Here is a 25025-nt window from a genome sequence, read left to right on the forward strand (position 1 = left end):
GGAGTAATAATTGTGTTAGTGTAGCGGAATAATAATGATTGTGTTAGTGTAGCGGATAATAAAAATTGTGTTAGTGTTAATTTGTATGTGGTGGCATTTTACCGGAGTAATAATTGTGTTAGTGTAGCGGAATAATAAGGATTGTGTTAGTGTAGCGGATAATAAAATTTGTGTTAGTGTTAATTTGTATGTGGTGGCATTTTAGCGGAGTAATAATTGTGTTAGTGTAGCGAAATGATAATGATTGTGTTAGTGTAGCGGATAATAAAAATTGTGTTAGTGTTAATTTGTATGTGGTGGCATTTTAGCGGAGTAATAATTGTGTTCGTTGTGATTAATGAGAAGATGGCAATGTCTGACAGGTGAAAATGTCTGAATCAGTAAATTTGAATGTTTACTACGGCACTGGTAATGTTCGATATAATGAGTTGGGGGTTGATCTTGGCGAGTTTAAAAATGGCGTCATGACACTAGCAGACCCGGACAGACTGGACATTTGACAATTGAAGTTCTGGTTGACAACTAGTTTCGGGCTGGATCCTGAAGTATGTTTCGTCAGTATTCATGCATTATGGACCAAATCTTGTAAAAATGTTAAGTGGGAGTTGATGCCGGTAGATAGGAGCCAGCATTGGTTGTCCTTGTTAAGACGGTGCCGAGACCAAAGAATCCACCCATATGCACTTGTGCAACCTATGCCGAAGGAGGAGAATACCGTACAACTCCACAGGGTGTATGAACCCAGCCAAGGCAGTGAAGTGGCTAATGAGATTGTTTTATCCGGGTCACAGCCACAAGATGTGGATGCTAGCCAACCCGAGAAAGAGTCAGACTACGTGCCACACAATGTTTGTGGTCCTGATACTGGGCAGAGTAGCCAGTCGATAATATTAGCTGGTTCTGGTTTTGCTGATGGGGATGAGGAAGGGGATGAAATGCAGAGGGTGATGGAGGAAGAGGACGAGGATGGATTGGTGGAGGAACTGGATTCTGAAAATTCTGAGGATGAAGTGGAGGTACCGATTCCTTCTGCATGGGAGAAGGACATATCCATCGGCCTTACGGTCAACGATGGCCATGAGACTCCATGGCAGTATAATTTGAACCAAGTACAGATAGGGGCTATGTTTGATACAAAGAAAAAATTGAAGTATGCAGTGATAAAGTGGGCTATGTCTACGCAGAGGGTTTTCCGGACACACATATCAAGTCCAACAAACTATACTGTGAAATGTGCTGTAACAGGTTGTCCTGGGAAGGTGACGGGCATGTGCCGAAGTATGACATCCACTGGGTTGTCACCATTGTCGTCCCACATAATTGTTTGAGGAAGAACCTGCTGGTGAAGCATCCGAACCTGACTTCAAGTCTCATTGCGCAACTCATGTATACTGAGATAGTAGAGAAGAAAGATATGGAAGCAAAACACATCCAGATAGCAGTGAAGGTCAGATGGAATTATGTCATTCCTTATGGGAAGGCTTGGAGGGCTAAGCAGAAGGCTATGGAGGAAAGGTTTGGGATGTTCTTCGACTCATATGATAATGTTGTCCGTCTCCTGGGCATACTGAAGGAGAGGAATCCCGACACTTATGTGAATGTACAACACATGAGGTTGCTGAGTATATCAGATTTCAAGGTGTTGAAACGAGTGTTCTTGTCTTTTGCTATGTGCATCGAAGCTTTCCGGCATTGTCCTCCTGTTATATTTGTGGATGGTACATTCCTGACCGGTCAGTATAGAGGGCAAATCCTGACTGCTATTAGTGTGGACGGGAACAATCAAATCATCCCACTTGCCATGGCATTTGTGGAGGGTGAGAACTTTCTCAGCTGGGTATGGTTCTTCCGCCAAGTGAAAATTGCCATCGTGAAGGACCGACCAAACGTGTGTGTCATTCATGACAGACATGCTGGTATATTGAAGGCCGTGAAGACACTTCGTAATCCAACAGATGACGAACCAACACCTTGGAGGGACTTGCAGAGCCGGTGGTGCATGTGCCATCTTGGGGCTAATTTTTTCTCACAGTTCAAGAACAAGCGGTTGATGAACTTGTTCAAAAAATTATGCAAGCAGAGCCAGCAGCACAAATACGAATTTATTTGGTCAAAACTAGATGAGTTTACTAAGAAGCAGGTCCGTGCGAGGAAGAAAATGGAAGAAGATCAGGTTAAATTAGCAGCACTCATCGCGGAGCTAGAGGAGCCAGTAGGTCTTTGTGACTTGCCAGCAATTGACCCTCCTAATACTGGAGAAAGAAGGGAAGGGCAATAAAGAATTTTTCTGAGTGGATAGAGAAAGAGCCTCCAGTGAATTGGTCTTTACTGCATGACACATATGGAGCTAGGTATGGCCACATGACAACCAATCTTGCAGAGGTGTATAACTTTGTGCTGAGAGGGAATAGAGCATTGCCACTCACAGCTATTGTGGAGGCTGTATTCCATGGCACTTTGAGATATTTCAGAGAAAGGCACGAGTTAGCAAAGAAGCATATTAAAGATAATCACAACACACCTTATTGTAGCCGTGTCATGAAATACATGGCAAAGAAGATAGAGAAAGCAAAGAAGCACACTGTCAGACTCATAGGGAATCAAGAAAGGAGGTATGAGGTTCAGCTTCCTACCGATGGTTTTGGTTCTGGAAATGAGGTGAAGACACACGAGGTAAAAATTGGAACGGAATTTTATCCAACGTGTGAGTGTACATGCAACAAACCGAAGTTGTTGCACCTACCTTGCTCTCATGTGTTGGCTGCCTGTGGCCAGATTGAGTTGGATGCTAACTCCTTCGTGTCCCCATACTATTTAAAAGAGGCAGTGCTCAACACCTGGACAGGCGAGATGACAGGGTTTAGAGTCATCGGCAATTTCAACAAGGTAAACGACGGTGAGAGAGTATACATCCCGCATCCAGACCTTCGGCGAACAAGTAGGGGCAGACGAAAGGCCCGTGGCATCCGGAACGATATGGACCAGTCTGAAGCTGGTGGAGCAACCAGACAATGTTTGTTATGCGCAGCTTATGGGCATAGGATGAAATATTGTCCCGACCTGAACAAAGATGGTGCTTCCGCATCGACGGCTGCGACAACAGGAGCAAGAGGCGGACGTGGTCGTGGCAGTCGAGGCCGAAGGGGCGGACGAGGAAGAAATAACTCACAAGCTATATAATGTGTCGTAGTGAGTTTTAATATGTGATATGTGAAGTCTATGTTTTAATTTGTAATATGTTAGGACTATGTTTTAATTAGTAATATGTCAGGACTATGTTTTAATTTGTAATATGTCAGGACTATGTTTTAATTTATAATATGTCAGGACTATGTTTTAATTTGTAATATGTCAGAACTATGTTTGAATTGCAGTTATGTCTTCGTATCCATTGCTTAATGGTAACATCGATAGAAAGCACCGGGGCGCCCTTATGGAAGCGGGCAACAACTTAGACGTGTTGGTCACTCGTACGCCAAAGACTAACTGGATGATACACGATTTATGGGTTGATAGGTATGTGTGCATATAATGGAATCCATATAATGACTTACTATGTTTGACATACTTTTCATAGCCGCTAACAATCTCTTAATTTTGTAGGTTAAGTTGGGCTGGACTTCTACCCTTGGCACGGCTGGTTGAGGGTACATTGGATGAGTGGATTGATGGTCCGGACTTAGATGAGGTAGGTGAACCATTACAGTTACACAAGAGGCAAGTGAAACGTTTCTCTTATGACAAGTCACTCCTTACCTGCTTAGTAGATAGATGGAGACCAGAGACACATACATTTTACTTTCCCTGGGGAGAGATGGCGCCTACTTTACAGGATGTGTCTTACTTGTTGGGATTACCTCTGGCCGATGCTGCCATAGGTCCCTTAGAGGCAGAATCTGGGTGGCAAGCAGCGATGCAGACCCGTTTTTTGGCTGCAGTCCCGACTGCTAGGGCCATAGACAACGATCCTCATGGACCTCTTTTTAGATGGTTGAGCCAATTTCAGGTAAGCATCACGGCCACTTAAACAAATGTTGTTTTTTAGTTGTCCGGTGTTCATACAATTATTACGTTTCTATGTAGATTGTCTCGTTAGGATATCCCGATGTTCAGTTATCGGAGGCACAGATTGACCGGTCCCTAGAGGCATATATTCTTTAGCTGTTCGGCAAGACGATGTTTACGGAGAACCACGTGACCACTGTCGATGCACGACTCATCGTTATTGCACGAGAGATAGCTGACACACGTTGCCCTGCGGATATTCTACAAAGGAGTTTTGGTTCTGCTGTGTTAGCGGCTACGTACAGAGGCCTGTGCAAAGCTTGCTTGTTGAAGTCTAGAAAATCTAGTCTTGTTGGATGTCCATTATTGTTGCAGCTCTGGTCGTATGAGAGATTCCCTATTGGACGACCCTATGTCTACGTTGATAAACCTTTTGGTTTGGAGGACTTAGCTGGGGCTTATGTGCCTGCTATCGGCGACTTACCTACTATGGGATCTGTTTGGGCACGGCGAGAGGTACATTTATATTAAGTAACAATTAATTCAATTATTTCTTGCCATTCAATAGTATTACTAATGCTTATTTATTGTCATGCACAGAGACAGTTTGCGTATAGTCAGGTTAGGGGATGCTACCCGTCCTTCACGGCGCAGTTTGATAGTTTGCACGAGGATCAAGTTATCTGGGATCCACGGCGCAGATTGTGCACTAGAGATCGGCACTTTTGGATGACCAAGGCCAAGTTAGTGTTTGACGTGACGGTTGAGGAGATGTCTCTTCATAGGGTGATGAGACAGTTCGGTCTATATCAAGAGCCTGAGATTCCAGATATTCCACACTTGCCGGAACACGTGCACAAGTAAGTACTAATACTATTTTAGTTGTCAGCTCTGCATTCATAATATACCTAATCATGTATCGCGCATGTCAATCTCAGGGACAGTCGCCTAGGAGGAAACAAGTCCATGGCTTATTGGCTTAAGAGCATTACCCCTTATGTTGACGAATGGACTACCGCTGCGACAAATATCTAGGGTGAGGTTCGGGCCTTTAACTGGGAAATGTTCGGGTTGTATCTGCAGCGTTACCGGCATACAACGAGGATCTACTTGGTTTCATCAGCTGCTCCTGATCAGATCAAAGCCCCTCTCACCAGCGATATGTACCCAACTGCCTCTGTTGTGGGAACCAGACACCACGCGGTAAATGCCTTGATTCTCATATGTTAAGTCTTTTGTTAATCTGGACATATTCGGTTGGTTGTCTATTCGTGGTGTCTATCATACAACAAGGATATAATTGGTTAACTCTTCGTATACAGGGTGACTTGACAGTACAGGAGCGAGAGGAGGTTTCCACTTTAATGCGGTGCTTTCAGAGGGGAGAAACTATCCCACCGCGAGAGGACGTCTCATGGTTGAGGCGTCTTGATGACAAGCTACGCGGGATTTACGCAGCTGTTACGTGTAGACGGTCTTCGGATGTTGCACTTCCTCCTCCAGCACATCGTTCGCCACGTCCCTTTGTACAGCATTCAGAACCACGACCCTCTGTGCACCGTTCAGAACCACAACCCTCTGTGCACCGTGCAGAACCTCATCCTTCACAACCAGGGAGCTCTTCCTGGCATGAGCCACCTCCTTCATAGCCAGGGAGCTCTTCCTGGCATGAGCCACCTCCTTCACAGCCAGGGAGCTCCTCCTGGCATCAGCCACCTCCTTCACAGCTAGGGAGCGCTTACTGGCATCACATGGAACTAGGTAACACTACTCACTACATTCTTTACCGCAGTGTAGTAATCGTTCTTGCATTCTCAGCAGTCATTGATGCTTACTGGTGGTGCTTCGTTCATGCGTTTGTATCAATTTTACATGTTTTACTTTACCGCGGGCGGCAACCAGTCGCAACCGTTCATGCATTCAGAGCAGTCACCGATCCTTAGTGGTGGTGCTTCGTACTTTGAGGGTGACTGCGAGGATGATGACCAAGCTACAAACATTTATGGCTTCTCGCAGATAGTGTTTCACACTCCACCACCACCACCGACACAGGAGACACAGACCGTGACAGACGAGGTTAACTATGGTCGTGGTTATCGCGAGCCTCGTCTACCGCCTCAGCGCTTATCGCCTTCCGGTCCTCGCCCCAGGAAGACCCAGACTCGTCGTCGTCCCCCGCATTGATATGATTATCTATCTATGTATGACTCATTATCTATGTTAGTTTCAGACTATTTGCAGCTGTGTGTCAGTATTTATGTATGAGACATGCTTCATGTATGTGTTACTATCGCACTTGCTTCTATCTGATCAGGAGACATATATTGTTTTATGTATGCGAGAGACATATTACTATTAATTCGCATTTTTATTCCAGTTACATTTCCAAATAGACTACAAGCGATAATTAAGATATAAGTACATCTGAGCGGCTGAACTTGTGCAATACATCTTACATACTACAAAATGAAATTCAGATAAAACATAATGCCCTACAATAATACAATACAAACTAATAATGCAAATACATCTGAATGAAACGGTACAACTGGAATACATCTTACATACTACATGAAGTCATCATCGTCATCCTCCGTTGATGCAGCCCTCTTGCCCTTCGACGATGCGGTCATCTTGCCCTCCGTCGATGCAGAACTCTTGTCCTTGGTAGATGCAGAACTCTTGCCCTTCGAGGATGCAAAACTCTTGCCTTTGGACAATGCAGAACTCTTGCCCTTCGACGATGCAGAACCCGGAAGCAGCGGCATGAAGATATCTTCGTCGTCCTCGCTCTCCTCAGTCCATAAAAATGTATTCTTTGCTGCAGTCCTTCTGAAAGTTTCACTCTTCGGCTCCACTACCTTCTTCCACCTTTCATGCAACCTAAGAAGTTCTTGACGTACCTCCTCATAGGTCTTTTCAGGCCACCCAGACCTACGTAATTGGTGAGCCAACTCATTCATTATGGTGTCACTACCGGTGAGTTCGTCCCATGGAACTATCCTATTGTCCATCCTGAAATCGGTAACTAGACTCAGAAGAGTGCTGCTCATCCCAGGGTGAAAACTACGATCGAATGGATAATGGGACATCTCGACTACACTACACTGGAATGCTTATCCACCTCCGCCTGAAGGGGGTTTTATAGATACAGAGGAGAAAATGGCGGGAAAGAATAACTGCGGTATGGCGGGAAAGGGTTGGCGGGAAAATAAGGCGGGAAGGGATTGGCGGGAAAATAAGGCGGGAAGGGATGGGCGGGAAGGGGTTGGCGGGAAACGGGTGGCGGGAAGGGGTTGGCGGGAAACGGGTGGCGAGAAAATACATTTCAGCATGAGCCATGCAACTTCGGCCAAGAGATGACCAAAAAGTACTTTTCGGCCTAAACTTGACCAAAAAGTCTATTTCAGCCTAGGGTTGACCGAAAAATGCCTTTTCGGCCAGGTACCCCACTCTTCGGCCAAGAGTTGGCCGAAAACTCTACTTCGGCCTAACTGTGGCCGAAAACTATTACTTCGGCCAAGAGATGGCCGACGAGCTACTACTTTTGATTTTTATGAAAATCATGCTATAGTTTCCGAAAATGCTATAAAATATGTCATAGTTTTGAAAAAAAAATCGTGTCTCGACCATCTCCGAGCCTCCGACCTGTCACCCTCCAGTATCAGATTGTCAAGTGGCTCGCCCCTCATGTACGGTACTCTAACCATACGGCATGTCGGCGGAAGCGGGATTTGCCGCAAATGTCAACGGATGAGTGGAAAGCTGACTGCTCGACGGCAAGCAGACCTATGGTGGATCACGGAAGAGCAAATCCCGGCAGTCCGGCGCGGTTCAGAAATTTTTTTTTGACGAAACGCTGTCGGAGCAGCTTTTCTTTTTCATTTATAAGAGGAAAGGTGTTACAAGTATGTGGTCGGAGCAGGCCGCTATACATCAACTATGCCAACAGCCGGCAACCCAGCAACATATATCAGCACATTTGGAGCGTGATCGCCTGGTGCCCTGTTAAGCCTCAGTTCCTCATGAACTCCCGTATAAGGAAGGATGTGGGAAAACAGCCAGCGATTGGGGGTCGCTGGACGAGCACTCCGTATCGGCTCACAAATTTGGTGAGGCTGAATGTGCCTTTCATATTGGCTTACTCTAATATCTCAGAATCAAAAGAATGGAATATGGACTGTTTCACACATCCAAGGACCTCCCATGTGTGGATTGTGTGGTGGTGGAAATATATATATATATATATATATATATATATATATAGGCACTGTTCGGAATCGATCCGCTCTGAGGAGTTGTGGAGCTCGGTTTTTACAGCTCCGTCAAAGTAAGCTGCAATCTCGTCCCCTCCGGGAGCGGAGTTAGAGAAGCGGCGAGGAACCGAACACTCCCATAGTGTCGATTCCCTGCCATGAAGGAACTCATCATGTCATCATATTGGCATGAGCGTTTTCATTATCATGGCATTGTAGATCACCATGCTTATTGTGTTTCGCGGATATGCCATTTTTACTACTGGAACTACACCTTCACCTATGTCAAAAAGGGAACATGGAACTCTGAAATCTGAATCAAGAGCTCCCAATTCATTGCAACAGTTCCATGATAAAAACAGGGGAAATCTGGGCTTGTATCTCAATTGCACCTATGTACCTTGTATCTCAAGTCGATGATGCGTTAATTCCGCTTCTTTCTTTCTTCCTTTTTTCCATAAGTGTTCCATTCTTACCTTCTGTTATCATCGAGATAGCGAAACCAACACAACATAAAGGCTACACAATTCAGAAGATTGCCCTCAATACAAACGAACCTGGGCTTAAAGCTTCCCTTGAGACCCCACTGATTCTGTTGGATGGCTACGTTATGAAACCTATATCTGAAAGTTATTACCGAGCTACCATCTCTCAGCGGACAGATCCAGTAACCAAATGCTCCCTGGCCTCCATCACTCTGATGCAGAGGCCGGGGAGACCCCCCTTTTCGAAAAAAAAAAATCTGAAAGTTATTACAATGCTTTTTTCTGACTTTCACCTAATGAAAACTGCACATTGTTTTGAAAATGAGAAATCTGGACCAGTTGTATGGCTACCTAATTCTGTATGCATTTTGCTGTTCCTTCTAAACCATGTTTGTAAGTTCCATTTTTTCTACTTGGAGAGGTTGGCTATGGTCCGCTTGCAATGAGTAAACACTGAACTTGTTTAAGCCGTGAGTTTCAACTATCGTTTTTCCTAACAAAAATGGCCAGTAAGCGAATCTGTTTATACTATATGTAGATGGATGCAATAGGCAAAACAGAGCACTGAAGGGGGAATTTCCACAGATATACCTTCAGTCCTGCATGACCAGTGCCGCTCCATGGCCTCAGCAATGATTTGCCGCCGGACATTTAACGGGGTTGAAAGTCTAGTAAAGGTATATCATGGCATGCAGCTTAATGGACTCAGAAGCCCCACGGGAAGCACGAACAATGTCTCAGTAGATCCCCCTCCTCTGTCATAGGCTCTGATCTTTCCTACCAGGTGCAGGACAAGTTCTAGGCTATTCGATATTTGCAAAAGCTAGACCAAGAAAGAGTTGATGAGGCCCCTGGAATATACTCCCTCCATTACTAAATATAAGTCCTTTTAGAGATTTCAATAGGAAGTACATACAGATGTATATAGACGTATTTTAGAGTGTAGATTCATTCATTTTGGTCCATATGTAGTCCATATTGGAATCTCCAAAAAGACTTATATTTAGAAACGGAGGGAGTATTCACTACAAGATCTTATCAAGATCGTCAACCAATAACACACAACCGTCCAAACTAGGGCTTCCGATATTCAGATCGACGCCATTTCTACACTTTGCAAGTATGCACGCATGAGAAACCCATATGTATCTACTGTCGTTCAGATTTACTAGTCGAAATTGCAGCTTAATCATATTTGATGTCTACGGTGTTGCTTTCTTTGGAACAATGTTCTCTCCAACTGATCTTCCCCATCTGGAGCAAGCTTACCGTGCATGACAGAGAAAAAAATATTAGTCACACGGGTACAGAGATGAAAGGCTTCGTACAGTACATATCCCAGGCCTATTCAATCTTGTGAAGTTGTTGTTGACACTACGTACACGGGATGAATGCGAACATGAATTCTACGTACAGGTGGTATTAGTTTGAATAGTTAGAAGCGCACCATGAAAAGTTTGCTAAGAACTAGGCGTGTAAGGTTCCATTCATGGAAAAAATACCAAGTTAAATGCAGATGTCGAGAATATTGCGTAAATCCAATGAATATATGAGAACTAAGTGTGTAGGCTGGATTGGGTCCTGATGGTAATGTTGGATAAATGCAATGAATATATGAGAGCAAACTTATATTTCTTATGGATGAACCAAGAAATCTGAAGCAGTTTAAATAAAGCCCGGTAAAGAATTAAATGGAAGAGGCCTACGAGATGGGTTGGTAAATGCTAAATGTGGATGCGATCGTGAATATAGGAAAGGGTACCGCAGCCTCGGACTGTGCCCAGGGTGACAGTGGCGAGGTCTGGTGATCGTGCTAGGGCCTATTCGCTACTACACCAGTCGACGTCACCGAAGGCATCACTAGATTTAGTTTGAATTATGTGTGTGGTGGGTAATGTTCATTCAGTCCCAACCTGTGTGTTGGATCGGGTGAGACAAGATTTTAGTGACTAATGACTACGTGTTTCATTAATAAATATACACGCAGTTTTGATTAAAAAATGAATAAATATATATTAGCATCAGTAGAATGGTAATATTATCCATGATATTTTGCTATTCCGCACTTCAATATCTGTCTGCCATGGGTTCCTGAAAGACAAACAATTGTGATTGAATAGAGGAAGCACACATCACTCTCACTCAACGGCTGGCTTTGGCATTCTTTACACTACACCTTTGACCAACACCGTCATCGTTTCTCAAATTCTGTGAAGCAAAATTTGCTCGTTGTACTGGTTTACTCTAATATCTCAGTAAAAAAAAGGGTATGGAGTGTCAACTGTTTCCAACAAAGGACCTCTACTTGCATATATATAGTTTCGAATCCCCTGCTACCAAAGAGCTCCACGGGTCATCATATTGCCATGATTATTTGCATTAGTATGGCATGATGGATCGTCATGCTTATGGTGTTCCGTGGTATTGCAGTTTGTACTCGCTAGAATCGCCCCGTCACCTCTGTCAGAAAGGAAACATGGAACTCTGAAATCTGAATACAGGGCTCCCAATCCATGGCAGTAGCTGCATGACAAAATAGGGGAAGTGGTCCACAGCTCCCATATTAAATATTGGTCATGTACCTGTATCTCAATTCGATGACGCATTAATCCCTCTAGTGCAGCTATTTCTCTATGAATTTGTTCAGTTGTGTTTTGCTCCAGAACTCTGATAGCTATTGTGGTGTTAGCTGTAGGAGGCATCCTTTCTTAGCTTTTGTTTATTTTGCTGCAGATGGATGCTAGACCTTGCTCGTTACCGTTGAGATAGCTGAACCCCGCCATTTTTTGTCATATTAAACAATACGAAAAGATTATACCGCGTACATTTATTGTTTCTTTATTTTTGTCGGTGGCATACATAGGTTTAGATTTTTTTTTGAGACATAGACATATGTTTAGATGAGAGAACAAATTGGGAAAAGAAAATGCATGGCCACATGCCATCCTTATATAATGGATGCTTAGGCCCTTGAGGCCTTTGCCTTTCCCATTCTCCTAATACAATTAGATTTCCTTATATACAATTGGAGTCTTTCTAATCTTACAAATTCCTAATGGACTCTTAGGATACTTCTTTCTGATGGACTCTTTGTCAGGTCCTAGCAGGAGAGAAATCTTAACATATATCCCTTACTTATCCATCAGAATCCAATGGCTGCTGTTACTTGGCTTATTGCTATAGTTACTGTTTACTGTAATTTAGTTCAACCATGGGGCTTTGCTTAGGCCATTTACCTCATGTTTTACTCTCGGTAATCGTTGAACCGATCCGTCTATATATGTCATAACCATCATGAATAAAGAGTAAGAAAGAATTCGCCAAAAATTACTTGGATTAGAAGTAGAGGCGATTATCTTCTCAAGTATCCCGCATTTTACACCAAAATCTGACAAATCCCTCGTCGATCTTTCGATCAATTCCTTCCATGTTGGTTCAGTGGGAGCTCCCTCTATGGGCTCTCCTCCCATGCTGGTTAAACAGGAGTAGGGCAGGTCCGTCTATTGGCTCACAAATTGAGTGAAGCAAAATATGCTTTTTCTATTGGTTTACTTCAATATCTCGGAAACAAAACCGTGGAGTTTTGACAGTTTCACCCAGCCAACACCATGTATGCATTGTGTGGTGGTAGGAATACTGCAGCTTGCATATATATAGTCGTATTCCCCTACTACAAAAGAAATCATCAGGTCATCGTATTGCCATGATCATTTGCATTACTATGGCATGGCGGAACATCATGCTTATTGTGTTTCGCAAAAATGCCATTTTCACTGCTGCAATCAGCCGTACACCTCTACCGAAAAGAAAACATGGGAACCTGAAATCAGAATCTAGACTTCTCAATCCATGGCAACAGTTGCATGATAAAACAGGGGAAATCTGGGTCCAGAGCTCCCACCTCTAAATCGCAGTTATGTGCCCCTGTATCACAAATCGACGATGCATTAACCCCTCATTCTGTGCTGAAAACATGAACTCTTTTCTTCTTTTTTGAAAGAGTAAGAAACCTGAACTCAATCCATCACTTAGGCAGGCAAGACAATATATGATATTGCACACCCGGAAGTCATCGAGCGCGTAGCATGCAGCTTAATGGACTCCGAAGAGTAGCAACAACTGAAGCGGATGCAGCCACGGTAGACCCCCGTCCAGTTACATTGGCTCTGGTCTTTCCAGGTGCAGGTCGAGGTATAGGCCATTGGAGGTTCACAAAAACTAAAGCACAAAGAGTTGATGAGGCCGCTGATATACATTTTTCCTTCGTGTACAAGATTTGATCAGGAACAACCACATACAAACGTCGATTAGCAGGCAATAACACACAACTGTGCACACTCCTGATATTCAGATTGATGCTATTTTTACACTTCGGGAGTACATATGAAGAACACATATCTACTGTTATTCAGACGTAGTTGAAACTGCAGCATAATCATATTTGACATCTACAGTGTTGCTATCTTGGGAACCGCGTTCTCTCTAACTGATCTTCCACATCTGGAGTATGCTTACCCTGCATGACAGAGGAAAAATATTACTCACATGGATACATAGATGCAAGGCCTATTCAATGTGGTGGTGATGTTGTCAAAACTACGTACACATGATGAATCTGGTGATGCCTTATTCTGTTATCATTCTAGTAATCAAAGTGAATAAAGATCAGCCTCATAACGAGCAAAAACATCACAATTTTAGCATCAGTCGAATGGGAATCCATGATATTGTAGCATAAATTTGGGTGTATTTGTATTGCTCGAAGCAGAACAAGCAATACTAACATCAGATTTAAAGTGGTTCAATCGAACTATAACTCTACAAAAATAGACTGAATCAACGCATTGAGTAAGCTGATGCACACCTGTCAGGTTCAATTGTCCTCTTTGCAACATCAGAGTCAAAAACAAAACAGGTACCATCGCAGCACATAGATGTTTAAGAGTATGCCCACTACCAATCTCATGTGTCCACCTATATATAGGTTTGTCTGCAGCCTCTTCTACTTTGGCAAGAAGGTAGAATCCTCAAATCAATTTGAAAAATCAGAACAAAAGTATCCAGACAATATAACTTTACGCTTAGCAAACCCTCGTGAGAAATTGCGCTTAGACAAAATGATTCAGCAATGGCCTATTCTTTAAACTGCGCTTAAATAAATGCTTCTGCATAGCTCATTCTTGTAGCAATTTCATCAACAACCGAAAAGGAGAAGTTCAGATATATTTATATTAATTGGACTGTTGACTGCTTGATAAATTTCTAGATAACAGCAGAAATGACTGGCGAAACAGAATCATCTTGGCACCGGTCAATGGTATTGAGAGAATAAAAACTTAATAAGGGGAACAATATAACTTCTAGTGAGTTTTCTATGAACTTCAAGGCAACTATGGTTTATAACCAAGCATCATGAGTACAGACTCTCAAAAGAAAAAGGTATATCACCAGTTTTTATGCTGTAGGAAAATCAACTATGAAATAACCCAGTCAAATCAGAGCAACACAAGAGAAGGGCACAGTCGGTTATCCAACCATGGCAAGATCCAATGGCTGTTGTTACTTGGCTTATTGCTTTAGTTACTGTTTACTGTAATTTAGTTGAACCAGGGGCTTTGATTAGGCCATTTACCTTATGTTTTACTCTCGGTAATCATTGAACCGACTCGCTATATATGTTGTTCCCATCGAGAATAAAAAGAAAAATTCACCAAGAGTAGACGCGGTTATCTTCTCAACTATCCCATATTTTACACCAAAATCCGACTAATCCTTCATCAGTTTTTTGATCAATTCCTTCCAATTGTTTTGGTCCTAGCACTTCTCCCATGTTGGTTCAACAGGAAATCTCTCTATTGGCTCTCCTCCCATCCTGGTTCAACATGAACTCTATTTGCGTGTCCCTCTATTGGCTCACAAATTCGTTGAACCAAAATATGATTTTTCTATTGGTTTACTCTAATCTATACCTATTTTTTTTACTAATAAAAGAAATAGGTATTCTTAGTCCGTCATGCTATTTTGTAGTAAATCCCTTGATGTTTCTGACATTAAACCCGTAATACATATCAAATGTTTTTTTAAATACTCATATCTTTTAAGCCGTAACTCCAAATTTAACATATTATATATGGAATTTGATTAGAAAAATATGTAGAATCTAAATATAATGTTATTTTACCTGTTAAAAATTAAAAAAAAATATTATCTAGGCTGCAATGGTAATCAACAATGCATTATCCGGTTTTTTTCATATCGGTACTGATTCAGATTGGGGATGAACACCTCAGCAAAATCAGGATTGAACATCAAATAAAAGATAAATTTGTTAGAGACACCTAAATAAGGACATGCATGACAAGAAATAAAAGGACCCAGTAAAGATGGGATGTCCGCTATAAAATAAATAAAAGAGAAATGCAAAGGAGATCTGATAAAGATGAGACGTTGCGCTATTCTCCTATATATAAGAAGAAGAAGAAAAAGAGGACATGCATGAAAAAAAATGGAGGCATGCATGAAAATAAAATAAAATCAAAGACAAGTTTGATCAGAAATAAATAGTGATGAAACATGAACCAATACATATGACATGTACGGCAAGAAATAGTGATGAAATATGGGCGTCAACAGGAGACCATAAAAAATGTTCTTTTCCAGACAAAAAAAATCTCTTTTTATGATTAAAAAATCCTGTATCTTTTTAACAACCTTTTAAACTCTTCATTTATTTAAGAAATAGCTACATATTCTCAATTATAGAACATTTTTTGTAAATTAAGAGCGTGTGGTATTTTTTTTCTCCCGTTGCAACGCACGGGCCTTTTTGCTAGTATCTTAGAAACAAAGAGCATGGAGTATGGACCGTTTCACCCAGCCAACACCATGTATGCATTGTGTGGTGGTGGGAAAACTGCCTCTTGCATATATATAGTCTCGATTCCCTCTACCAAAGAAATCATCAGGTCATCATCTTGCCATGATCATTTGCCTTACTATGGCATGGCAGATCATGCTTATTGTGTTCTGCAAAAAATGTCATTTTTACTGGTGGAATCAGCCATAGGCCTCTATCAAAAAGAAAACATGGGGACCTGAAATCAAAATCTAGAGTTCCCAATCCATGGCAACAATTGCATGATAAAACAGGGGGAATCTAGGCCCAGAGCCCCCGCCTCTATATCGCAGTTATGTGGCCCTGTATCCCAAATCGATGATGCATTAACCCCTCCTCATTCTACAAAGAAAACATGAACTTTTTATTTGAAAGAGTAAGAAACCTGAACTCAATCCATCACTTAGACAGGCAAGCCAATAAATTATCTTGCACACACGGAAGACGTTGAGCCCATAGCATGCAGCTTAATGAACTCGGAAGAGCAGCAACAACTGAAGCAGGTGCAGTCAAATAGATCCCCGTCCAGTTACATAGGCTACGGTCTTTCCAGGTGCAGGAGGAGGTATAGGCTGTTTGAGGTTCCCAAAAACTAGAGCACAAAGAGTTGATGAGGGAACTAATATATATTTTTCCTTCCTGTACAAGATATGATCAGGAAGTTTTGATCAGGAACAACAACATACGAACGTTGATTAGCAGGCAATGATACACAACCGTGCAAGCTGGGGCTCCTGATATTCAGATCGATGCTATTTTTACACTTCGGGAGTAGAGTACATATGAAGAACACATATCTACTGTTGTTCAGACGTAGTTGAAACTGCAGCATAATCATATTTGACGTCTACAGTGTTGCTATCTTGGGAACCACGTTCTCTCCAACTGATCTTCCACATCTGGAGTAAGCTTACCCTGCATGACAGAGGAAAAAACATTATGGATACATAGATGCAAGGCCTATTCAATGTGAACTTGTTGTGAAAACTACATGCACATGATGAATGCAAACATTGATTTCTGGAAGTGAACCAGAGTAGTATTAGTTTGAATAAACAGAAGCGCATCATGAAAAGATCGGTAAGAGCTAGCCGTGCAAGTTTCAGTTCATGCTAAAAATATCAACAATTTAACTGTGGATGTCTTATTCTGATATCATTCTAGTAACCAAAGTGAACAAAAACCAACCTCATAAAGAGCGAAAACATCAAAAATTTGGTAAATCAGTGGAATGGCAATATTATTGATATTTGGTAACACTTGGTGTATTTGTATGCTCAAAGCAGAGCGAGCAATACCAACATCGGATTAAAGTGGTTGAATCGAACTAAAACTTTACAAAAATAGACTCGAGCGATGCATTGAATAAGCTGATAAATACCTATCAGGTTCAATTGTCCTCTTTGCCAACATGAGAGTCAAGAAAACAGGTACCATCGCAGCACATAGATGTTTAAGAGTGTGTCCGCTAACAATGTCATGTGTCCACCTATATATAGGTTTGTCCGCAGCCTCTTCCACTTTGGCAAGAAGGTAAAATCCTGAAATCAATTTGAAAAATCAGAACAGAAGTATCTATGCGCTTACAAAACCCTCGCAAAAAATGTGCTTAGAAGAAATGCTTGCAGTGGCCTATGTTTAAATTGCGCTTAAATAAATGCTTCTGCATAACTCATTCTTCTAGCAACTTCATCAAAGGCCAACAACCAGAAAGCAGCAATTCATACACATTTATATTAGTTGGGACTGTTGACTATTTTATAAATTTCTAGGTAACAGCAGACATGACTGGGGAAAAAGAATCAGCTTGGCACCAGTCAATGGTATTGAGAGAATAAGAACTTAAGGGGAACATTGGAAATTCTATTGAGTTTTTTTACAACCAAGCATCGTGAGTACAGCCTGCAAGAAGAAAAAGGTATCACCAGTTCTTATGCTGTGAGAAAACCGGCTATGAAAATAACCCAGTACATTAACGCGAATCACATATAGTTATCTACACAAATAATGGAACTGCATACACCCTGGTGATATTGAGCAACAATAACACTAACCTGCTGCCCACAACCAGTAGCTTGAATGTGTATACATTGGTGGAATAACTATAGCCATCACAGGTATTACAATGCATGGAACGAACTGGATTATTGCATATGGCCGAAGATCATCAAAGAAACTACATAACAGAGAAGAAAGTTAAGTCAAAGGAAGGAAATATTTCTGAGACGTACAGATAAACAATCGAAAGATCTTACCTCCAGTACAGGATGCTCAGTGCACCAGCAATAACAAGGGGTGCAAGGGACTTTGTTCCTGCTCTATCATCAACCCTTTCAATGATGAAAATGGCCACAATAGACGTGAAAGCAATCGTCATCTAGACAAACAAGCCCATATGTCAGCGCTCAAAATATTTAAAATCAAGAAAGAAGGAGCACCTCCTAGGGGCTGGGGACTATACACTATGTACATGTCATGGCACCAAGCTTGGAACTATGCATAATAGGAGATGATGATGTAAATATCATGATGCTGAATGTTAGATCTATGGCACAGAAGATCTAGGAAAGACTCACAGGCAATCTGTCCCAAACTAAGGTGGCATCGTTTGGGTAGAGATGGTAGTAGGATGAACCAACACCGACAGTAGTGACACCAGCATAGAAGAGTGTCCAACTCCAGAGCTCCCCCTGTGAGCTGCCAGCAGGATCAACATCAGAGTGTTTCAAATCTCAATTTGAGTCAGAAGGAACCAAAATTGGTAAGAGCATCGAGTCTGCACCATAGCCTGAAGTAGTTTTTGTAGTGGCACAGGATGAGCCCAGCGAGACCAACAAAGAGGAAAGGGATATTTGAGAGCACATTCAATGTGTTAGGGATCCCTGCAAAACAGAACAAAACAAAACAGTATCGATCAGTACCAAGCTATTTCCCCACATTATTTTGCTCCTGGTCTGTACCATTGTTCATTATTATCATTTAACAAGTATGCCGAGTGCCCAAGCACTCGCATTAGCAGCCAAATTAGCTGATATAATCAAAGCAAAGCATACAATGCTGACCAATCAGAAGCATTTCCTTCGTGTAGTAAGCAAAATAGTAATTTAGCCGAACCTCCCCTTGAGTCGCTCCCAAATTCCCCTCCTCTCAGCTCAACCGTGTCCGCTGGTCTCGCTAAATCACAAATCTAAATGGCTAAAAACAGCAGGATTCGTGGGCACCACACAGCTAATATAACCGAAGCAACAGATAGTGCTGGCAATCAGAAGCATTCCCTCTGTAGTAACCAGAAAAACAAATGAATGGAGCCTAATTTTGGCCGAATCTACACTTCATTTGCTCCCAAATCCCCCCTTTGCAACTTTATGCTATCAATCACTAACCTAAGAGAATAAAAAAGCAGAATCTGGTCAGATGGGTTTGCTCGTCATCTGTACCATTATTTGAACCTAACGTTCATCGAGTATGCAGAGTGGCCAAGCAGTCGCATTAGCAGCCAATTTAGCTGATATAATCAAAGAAAAGCATATAACGCTGACCAATCAGAAGCATTCCCTTCGTGTACTAACCAATCAGAAGCATTCCCTTCGTGTATTAACCAAAAAGTATACGGTTCACTCGCTCCCGAGTTTCCACTCTTCTCACCTCAATCGTGCGCGCTGGTCTCACTAAATCACGAATCTGCTAAAAACAGCAGGTTTCGTGGGCAGCGCACAGCTAGTATAACCAAAGCAACAGATAGTGCTGGCAATCAGAAGCATTCCCTCTGTAGTATGAACCAAAAAAACATATGAATGGAGCGTAATTTTAGCCAAATCCACACTTCACTTGCTCCCAAATCCCCCCTTGGCAACTTTATTCTATCAATCACCAACCTAAGAGAACAAAACAACAGAATCTGGTCACATACATTCATGAGGTGTGCAGAATGGCCAAGCCAATGCGTTAGCAGCCAATTTAACTGATATAATCAATCAAAGCAGCAGACATAACGCCGACCAATCAGAAGCATTTGCTTGGTGTGCCAGTAACCAAAAAGCATGCCAAGGAAGGGAGCATAACTCAGTCAAACAAACGCCTCACTCGCTCCCCAATCTCCCCCATCTGGCTCTAATCGTGTCCGCTGGACTCGCCAGATCACGAATCTGAGGGGCTAAAAATAGCAGAATCTGCGGCAGCGTGCGGTGCGGAGTCCGCGCCCCAAAATCTTCCGCCCTCGGCCGAGGCAGGGGCAGAGCATGGCGCGGGGGCGAAGATTCAGGGGAGGCGATGCGTGGTACGGTACGGGGGGTGGGGTTGGTTACCTAGGAAGAGGTCGCGCTGGTCGGCGAAGTCGTGGTAGTCCTCGTCCTGCGGGATGGCGGGCGTGACGAGCATGAGCACCACGAAGATGGCCGCCGCCGCCGCCCACGCCACCCACTTCTTCCTCCACCACTCGCCGTCCATCGCCGACGCGCTCCGCCCTCCAAGCTTCTCTGCTCTCCCCTTCTCCTGCCCCCTCGACTCCAAATTTCCTCCCTCTCCCGTCCTCTTCCGATGTTTTCTCTCTTTTTGGCTGTGGGGAATCGAGTTCGTCCGCTGCACGCCTGCACGGGTTGACTGGCAACTTTTTTCTATCCGAGACGAAGCCCGGCTTGCTTCCGGGAGAGGCAAGCGGCGCCCGTGCGGGCCCCGCCCGTGCCGATCGGACGGCTGGGCTCGCGCCTGGAGGGGATCGGACGGCTGGTAGCGGTAGGGGCGTGCGGGAGGTGGCTGCGTCTCGCGGGCGTCCGTGGAATAGCAGTAGTACGAGTGCTCTGTTTCCTAATGTTGTACGGAAGATATGGCGTGTAGACTCTGGTGACTGCATGAGCTCCACGCGTGACGCCACCTCACCGGTTGTCCCTCGAATCCAGTAAGAGCATCTACAATCGGACCCTTCCTACTCATTTCAAACGCTCGGACAGGTCGTCCGGTCAATGACCGGTCACACAAACGGGACCCAACCAGAATCCCCATATGCGTCTCAAACGTCCGGCCTGATAGGCACCCCTCATATCCATCTCAAATATGAGGACTTGCGGACGCGCCCGGATATGCCCGGTCAGTCCGCCACGTATGACGTATCCCCACCCCGGACTACATTTTCTCTTTCTTTATTTATTCTTTTCTTTTTCTCTTCTTCTTCACCAATCACGTGCAAGTGACTAGACATATGAGAAAAAAAATATAAGAAGTGTGGTGCGTGGACAAAAAAATAGGGGCTCAAAATGGACACATCCGGTCACTGACCAGGCGTGTCCGCGAGCATTTGAGGGGTCAAATTAGAGGTACGTGATTGAAGATGCTCTAACATCGTGTGTGCCCAACATCAGCCCACGTAAGTCCAAACACAAGTGAACCGTTGATCGCAGCTGCATCCAATGATTGAGACTGCTTCCTTGTGAAGGAAGTACAGAAGAAAACCTTAGCCACTCCATCCTTGCTGGTAGTGGCTGCCACTGTGAGCTTGCTAGAGTGAGCCCACATAAGGGAGAAACACAACCTACGAGAGAGAGGAGAGAGAGAGAGAAGAGGAGTCTCTGTCAGATCTGCTGCTTCTGAATAGACAATGTTCAGGCTGATGATTGAAGGCTCAAATGCACTTAGATTGACTCTGAACTTGGTGAGCTCGTTCCCTACTTTGAGTACTTTAATTTGGTTAGCTGGTTTGAGGATTGAGCCAGTAGAACATCCGATTTTGGAGTGATTTTGTCAGCTTATACTCCTACAGTTTAGAACATAGTAGTTTTGGGGGACGGACAGATTGGATAGGAAAACAGTGTTCGATTGAGCTAAACTTTTGGGCGGAACTCAAGATCTCGTGTGTCTACTTGTCTGTCAATTTTGATGTTGTTTGGTTCAGCGGTTTAAGAGCAGTTTGCAATATATATATATATATTACTATTCATCACCCAGGGTGCAGAATAAATTATTCTTCACCCGAGGTAATCTTACGATCATTTCATAATTAAATTACGTTTGGAATTCAAATAGTTACATTTCTATTGATTCACTACGTAAAATTTGACATAAGAAAATAAAAATATAGGTCATAAGACAAGAAAATTTACAGTTTATGTGTATTTTAGACTATGTTTTTACGTTTGTAATTTTACATAACATAAAATATTTTTTATGGCGATTATATATTTTCTTACGGTCTCTTTTTGCGTTGGAAATAAAACAAAACTTACGGAACGTAAAATTATGGTGCATTGATGGTAAAATAGAGGGGGTGAAGAATAACTATTCCTCACCCAGGGTGACGAATAGCGCAACCCTATATATAGGGGCCGGAAGCTGTGTAAAGTCTACTTTGCTGAAATCTTGCCTCCTATGATTGTTGTTGTTGTTATCAGTTGGCAACATAGAGAGTGTATTGTAAATCTCTCTAGAGATTCTAGAGAAGATTTTGTACTTATAATTCTCATAGTGAAGTTGCGTGGACCACTCGGTTCACAACCATATTTCTTTACTCCTCAAGTTGAGGAGGTTTTTCCATGTTAAATCGTGTGCCATATGTTCATGTCGTTCGTATTATTCCGCTGCTTACTTGTTGGTTGAAGTTGTTCTCAAATTTCACTACTAGTTGAGGGGGGGGGGGTGTAGTGTTCATATTGTCGTGGCAGTGAACTTGTGCATCGCATCGTTGTTGTCCAGCCCCAGTAGGTAGGTATGTTGAATGGTCATTTTGCGGAGGGTTTGTTTGCAAATTCACTTGTCGGCTCAAATCCTTTCCTCACTCCTCCTGAATCACTAGATCCCCTCCTCGCTTCTTCTTCCATAGCTTCCCTTTTCGCCGACCCTCCCCTTGTCGCCGCCGCCTGCGTCATCTACATCCTCGGCCACCGCCTGTGGCATCTCCATCTCTGGGCACCATTGTGTCCGCAGTCGCCATGTCTACTGCTAGTTTTGTCCTTTCAAGTCTCTGCCGCCAGAAAATGGTAGTGCCACTCATCCCCTTCCCACATTGCTTGCCAACGATGAAGTACTGCATGTCGAACATGGACGATCACCGGTGATGTGTCTTCTACACATGCATCAATCACGGTGTAAGTACCAATTTGGTTGTGGATTTGGTCCTCTTGTATGGATTTGGTCTTGTTTTGTGCTTGGTGGTGAAAGTTGAGAATTTGTTCACTTTTTTGTGATGCTCATTATGTTCAGCTTATCAATTTATTGGTTTGAGATCCGAAACTTGGTGATTGGGAAATTATTTTGGACCCAGTAACTTCGAATTTGCCCCAGCAAAATTCATAGGTGCAACTTCCATTTCCTTATAATTGTTATCCATACATATGGAGTCCAGGTGGAGTTCATGACAAAGCTGGTACCCTGGGATGGGAGAGAGATGTCGGCCATTCGATGCCACTGGTAGCTAGCTAGTGATCACTGTGGTTGTTGTCGTAGACCACTGACATTAAATTCTTGGCAGCAAAATTTCGAGCTTGATATTTTGTTCTTGTAAGATGTTTGTTGAATGATCGACACTCGAATATATGCTCTTAGTTAGATCTATCATCGTGCTGTAATCACAGATCTTGTATCTTATGCGGGTGTACTGATGATACTATCTGAATAAATATGTTGGTTGTGTGGGCTTTGATGAATAGTTCTCTTTTGTCTATTTGATCTCCGAAAATAGGGAGAATTTGTTTGGAAGAACAGTGTTGTGTTGAGCCAACCATTATATATAATTTGCTGGTTGGTTTGTGAACCTAATTTTCTTTACACGGTATCTTTCTTTTCGTGTGGCAGTAGGTTATTACACAAGCATATAAGCATATATATATAAGATGTATTATTTGTTAGCTTTAGTGTGGCTTGATTTTCTAGATAAAGCAATTAGAAGATTCAGTTAGTGGCCATCTTATTAGATTATTAGATCCATTATGCAAAAACAGTCACCAAGGTTTCGTCGTGTAGGTGGTTAATCATTATGTAGATAGATAAAGCAACATGCACCATTTTGTTGACAACCTATTCGTAAATGCCATATATACTCTAGAATTTTCTATTTACTTGTATTTAATCATAAAGCTGACAGGTTGTCTACATATTATTTTTATATCATACATGTTGGATATCTATCCTATATTTAGTGACACAACCCACACACACAGAGTATGTGATTTTATATATTTCTCCTTATTGTTAAAAGAAAGGACTTTGTTAAGGGGCAATGACTCAAAAGAAGTGTAGGTCTATTACAAAATATAGTTCAATATGGCACAACAAATGTATATTTTAATGATTGACCTTAGATTAACACATAAACTATTATTATGTTTAGATATGTTGTCATGTGGTTAATTATGCTAAGTTATATAAAACATATTTGCTAGGTTATAGTTTGATGAAAATGAGTATATAAAAGTTTTGTATAAAACATGCTTCAACCAACATTGCTTCAGTAACTAACTCATTCTTTTATTGAATTACAATTGTGCATCAAGCTCATCGACATAAAATTTATTAAAGCAAGCTTGCACTTCAGTGTTAGTTTTATGATGCCAATAGTTACCCGTCATTAGCTGTGAAAGGCGGAGGCAATGAATGAATTAGTCTTAGTGATGTTCGCTGGAGCTAAGAAAGACAGAGAATGACAACATGCATTAGGTATTATCGAACCAGTGAACGATTCAATTTGTTGTAAACAGCAACCCAATGCAAGAGACCGTCTGATGGATCTCAGAACTTTTATGCTAATAAGAAATAACATGGACATTTTCGAACCCAAAAAAGTCTAAATTTTTTAATAAAAAAAATCAATGAAAATGCTATTTATTTAGAAAAAAAATCATGGACTAGCAAAAAATGTTAAGATACTTACAATAAAATTGCACATGGCAAAAAATATTAAGAAAACTGAGAACAAAAATAGTCATGATCTAAATAAAAAATCAATGATATAAATTATAATGTTGCCACGCTACTTAAAATGAAACTACCATAGTCCAATTAAACAAAAAAATGCCGTGCTATAAATAATATAATTCACATATTAACTATAATAAAGTAAACCATGGTGTAAATGATAAAATGTCATGATCTAATTAGTATAAAATTTGCCATCATCTAATTAATAAAGTTGTCAGGATCTAAATAATTGAATTGCCATGGTCCTAAATTGAAACTATGATAGAATAATTAAAAAATGTCATCGTCTAATAATAAAGTTGAGATTGTATCTAACTATCTACAATGAAATTACCATGGTCTGGAAATATAAAAGTTGGCATGATATAATTAATAAAAAGTGCCAACAATTAAACTAACACGGCCGAATTAACAAAAATGACATGCTACCTACAACTAAAATACCATTGTATAATTTTAGAAATATTGTTCTCTAAAATAACA

The 25025-nt window shown here is 42.0% G+C and overlaps 1 protein-coding gene across 1 annotated transcript; it reads right to left on the reverse strand.

Annotated features, from left to right (window-relative positions):
* Window positions 1–16123: 16123 nt before the first annotated feature.
* Window positions 16124–20237, reverse strand: LOC119270608. The gene is made up of 7 exons (XM_037552620.1): window positions 19946–20237; window positions 18424–18523; window positions 18218–18338; window positions 17897–18018; window positions 17696–17817; window positions 17023–17182; window positions 16124–16556 (listed from the first exon to the last, which is right to left on the reverse strand). Exons 1-7 carry the CDS (start codon window positions 20085–20087, stop codon window positions 16439–16441), a joined length of 885 nt encoding a protein of 294 aa, XP_037408517.1. The 5' UTR covers window positions 20088–20237; the 3' UTR covers window positions 16124–16438.
* Between the last annotated feature and the right edge of the window lie 4788 nt (window positions 20238–25025).

This window comes from Triticum dicoccoides, chromosome 3A, assembly GCF_002162155.2.
Source record: "Triticum dicoccoides isolate Atlit2015 ecotype Zavitan chromosome 3A, WEW_v2.0, whole genome shotgun sequence".
Taxonomy (NCBI): Eukaryota; Viridiplantae; Streptophyta; class Magnoliopsida; order Poales; family Poaceae; genus Triticum; species Triticum dicoccoides.

Coding starts and splice junctions, on each gene's coding strand:
- LOC119270608 (XM_037552620.1), bottom strand. CDS start 20,087: ATGGACGGCGAGTGGTGGAGGAAGAAGTGGGTGGCGTGGGCGGCGGCG. Junction 18,524..19,945: donor CCAGCGCGACCTCTTCCTAG/GTAACCAACCCC, acceptor TCTGTTTTGCAG/GGATCCCTAACACATTGAAT. Junction 18,019..18,217: donor TAGTTTGGGACAGATTGCCT/GTGAGTCTTTCC, acceptor TTGTTTGTCTAG/ATGACGATTGCTTTCACGTC.